The following is a 3330-nucleotide window of genomic DNA, read 5'->3' as shown; positions in this document are numbered from 1 at the left end:
CCCCCCCCCCCTGCCCCCTCACCCCAGGCCCCAAGCACCATATTAGAGCAGGGCAGCCACTCAGAACATATGCACATACTCTGATGACTGGTTTCTATTAAAAGAGAACTCACCCCACAGAATTACCAGCGTGTCATCTGGATTTCTACAGGGCATTGAGAATCCTACACAGGGCAAAGGATACTTTATACTCAGGGTTAGTGAATGCTGAAAGGAATCTCAGAATATTGAAAGTAAGATTTATTATCTGACATATAATAAGTTTGTTGCCACTTGACTTTTTGATTTGTAAAATATGAGGAATTTCACAAGTTGGAATCCACCATTCCTCTCCTAAACTGCAGGCAGTGTGCTCCCACCCCCACCATCTTACCTCCTTACCACAGGCTGCTTAGAGCTGTCGTGCTGCAAAGCTGCTATTTACTGTCTTCCTCTAACACGTATGCTGGTAATTTAAAATTTTTCTGGCTTTTAGCTGGTGGCGTTATTATCCTGCTCTGTGTCTGTTTTCTTTTAGATTTCTGACATCCCAAGAGACGTTTAGGGACTATTGTTTTTCCTTTGCTCCTTCTTTGGTAAAATGTAGAAAATAATATTCATAAACAGTCCCTGGGAATTTAGGGAAAGAAACAACCACAAGTCTCTTAGGCAATTTAGATCTTTGGTTTCTGATGAATCCTAATGAATGAGATGTGCATCATAATCAACATTAAGTTCAACAACCCTTTTTATTGCCTAAAATGACAAGCCAAATCAGTTAAACTCTGACCATGATAAAAACACAAATATCTTACTATAATAAATACTAACCAGCAGGGCTGAGATGAGGGCGAGATGAATGAGGCTCTTGCCTTGGGCATCAAAAAAAAAAAAAGAAAGAAAACCAACTAACCAAAAAATTCTATAATCAAGATACATGATATTTTAATGCAATATTTTTTTTTTAAAGAAAACTAATGTAAGAAGATTCAGGATAAAATATAAAAATTTTGAGTAATGACAGGACCTTTAATGCAATATTTTTTTTTTAAAAGAAAACTAATGTAAGAAGATTCAGGATAAAATATAAAAATTTTGAGTAATGACAGGACCAGTAATAGTGCCATGATGAGCCATACTGGAACCTTGGACAAAAGGAGAAATTAGTAATACCGATCCTGTCTTTACCTAAAATTTTGATGTTTTGTTGACCTCAGTTGCCATACGCTCATCCCAGCCCTGCTAACCCGTGATTAGGGTAAAAAGATGGATGGCATTATTCCTCCTCTAGAAATGTCAATTCAGGGAAGAAAATATGTGTAGTTATTTTCAAGTCTAGTTATCATCACTGGGCAACCAGCATCCATCATTTTTGGCCCTGGATTGGCTGTAGTCTCCATTAGAAGGTATTTCCCAGTCCCCAAAATGGAAGAGTCGTCTTTTTGTTAATTCCATTTGAAGGCATCAGATTATCAAAATCCATTACGTTAAAAAAAAACCTGCTTAGAAAAACTCATCTAGTTCGAGTCATCAAAAGTTTCTCCGGCCACGGTGGCTTCCTCTGGCTCTCTCCTTGTTAGCCTTGGCAGGCGAGGGCCTGTGGGGCTTCTTACGGTACTCCACTTTTGTCCACCCTCCTTCGCTAACTCTGCTTTCCTCTTCACCTGCTCTGGAGTCCACCTTGGTATGCAAAGGCATCCCTGGTATGGTCTTGGGTTGGTGGTGGTCATTTGGGCTTCTCTTGAAGTCAGGTGACTGGCGAGTATTGAGCGCTGACTGAGAAACCCTGTAGAACTTTCCTGAATATCTTCCTCTTGAAGGAGTGGAATGCTGACCTTTTCCACTGTATCTTCCTTGAGGAGAGGAATTGAGTGATACACTACCACGATCATATTTGTTTCTGCTTCTATCTGAGTATCGAACCCTCTCTACAGAGCTTTCAGTGTTAAGGCTGGAAAGGCCACTGTCCCTGGAGTTGAGATGTAGAGAAGTTAAGTTTTTGGTCAGTCCATACTGTGTAGGAGAGGAGCTTCTGGACTGGTTTATAGGTGTAATCTGTTGATACTTAATGGGCACCTGGTTTCGCCTCACCGCAGCAGCATAGGAATCCTGGTTATCAAAGTACGGGAAGAATGACGACCCCAGAATGGGATTGCTCTGGGAACGCTGTAAAGAAGTGTTGGAGGCGATCTGCCGCAACCTCAGAGTGTCTAACCACTGGCAGTCGGCACCTGCAGGAGAAATGGAAATGAGCACCGTTAAGCCACGCTAAAGCTGCATGCCTAATTCATAAGCCTGTCTCAGGATAATTCAAGGCTGGGTGGCATGCTTCAAGCTTTACCATTCATAGAAATTCTGGGCAAGGTATAAGGACATTTCCTTTATTATTACAAGTACTTTTTTAAAAAATAAGTATGTGCTATGTGCTTGGCATTGTTCCATGGGCTTTACTTACATTATCTCATTTAATCCTCTCAATAATCAACTCAGGTAAATACTAATAATTCTATTCTATAAATGAGGAAGCTTGAGAGGTCAAAGTACTTGCCCATGGTCACTCAGCCAATAATCCCAGGTTCTGATGTATCTGAATCCCATCTTCTGCCTACTTAGTTGTATCATCACTTCTAGAAACTGCTGTTTTAAGTGTGTTCAGGTGGGAGGGGCATGTTTAGTAAACAAAAGACTTTTTGCCGACCAACACTTTTAAGCCCTCAAGGATCCTCAATGCAGGTGAAAGAAATGAGGTTCCAAAGGCCGAGATAGCTAGCAGTTGTTTGGAAGACAGTTCATATCTCCAGAGGAGGGATTCTTCAGGTTCAGGAGTAAGAAATGTTTTCAGGATAAAAAGTGAAGCTGCATGGCAAATAGGAAGACGTTAAGGTAAAAGAAAATGGTTAACTAACAAGTACCATTTAGTAAGCTCTATTTCAGTGAATAAGCAAGTTCTTCACCCCTAATATGTTTTCTGTCTTTCCCAGGGCCTGAACTATGCCGCCCCATTCTACAGTTCCTGGGGGGTCCTCCCTGCCACAGCTTTCTCAGCCACTCTGGCCCTGCCTGTGCAGATGGAGCTTCTGGGGGGAACAGAGCATGCTCACTTCTCTCTGCCATGAATGGCCTCCCTCACTGCCTGGGCACAGGTGACCCGCACCCCTGAGGTCAGTGACTCATCCAAACACTCCACAGGCTTCAATCGACCACAGCACCCTCTTTTGTTTGGTGGTGGTTATGTGTATATTTTTCACTACCGTAAAAAACACATAACATTATATTTACCACCTTAACTATTTTTTTTTTTTTTGTCTTTTTTCGTGACCGGCAACGGATTGCAACCCTCAGTGTTGCGCC

General features: G+C 41.8%; 1 protein-coding gene across 1 annotated transcript in view; it reads right to left on the bottom strand.

Annotated features, from left to right (window-relative positions):
• Positions 1–1475: 1475 nt before the first annotated feature.
• LOC103586833 (mitogen-activated protein kinase kinase kinase MLT) overlaps positions 1476–3330 on the bottom strand; it is a 161864-nt gene continuing 160009 nt past the window's right edge. Inside the window, exon 19 of the mRNA XM_008568166.1 lies at positions 1476–2210. Within this exon, the coding sequence (XP_008566388.1) occupies positions 1510–2210 (701 nt within the window). The 3' untranslated portion in view covers positions 1476–1509. The remainder of the gene's footprint in view (positions 2211–3330) is intronic.

The sequence above is a fragment of the Galeopterus variegatus genome, unplaced genomic scaffold (assembly GCF_000696425.1).
Source record: "Galeopterus variegatus unplaced genomic scaffold, G_variegatus-3.0.2 Scaffold383, whole genome shotgun sequence".
In the NCBI taxonomy this organism is placed as follows: Eukaryota; Metazoa; Chordata; class Mammalia; order Dermoptera; family Cynocephalidae; genus Galeopterus; species Galeopterus variegatus.
The sequence above is the reverse complement of the archived record's forward strand: the minus strand, read 5'-3'. Positions and strand labels throughout refer to the sequence as shown.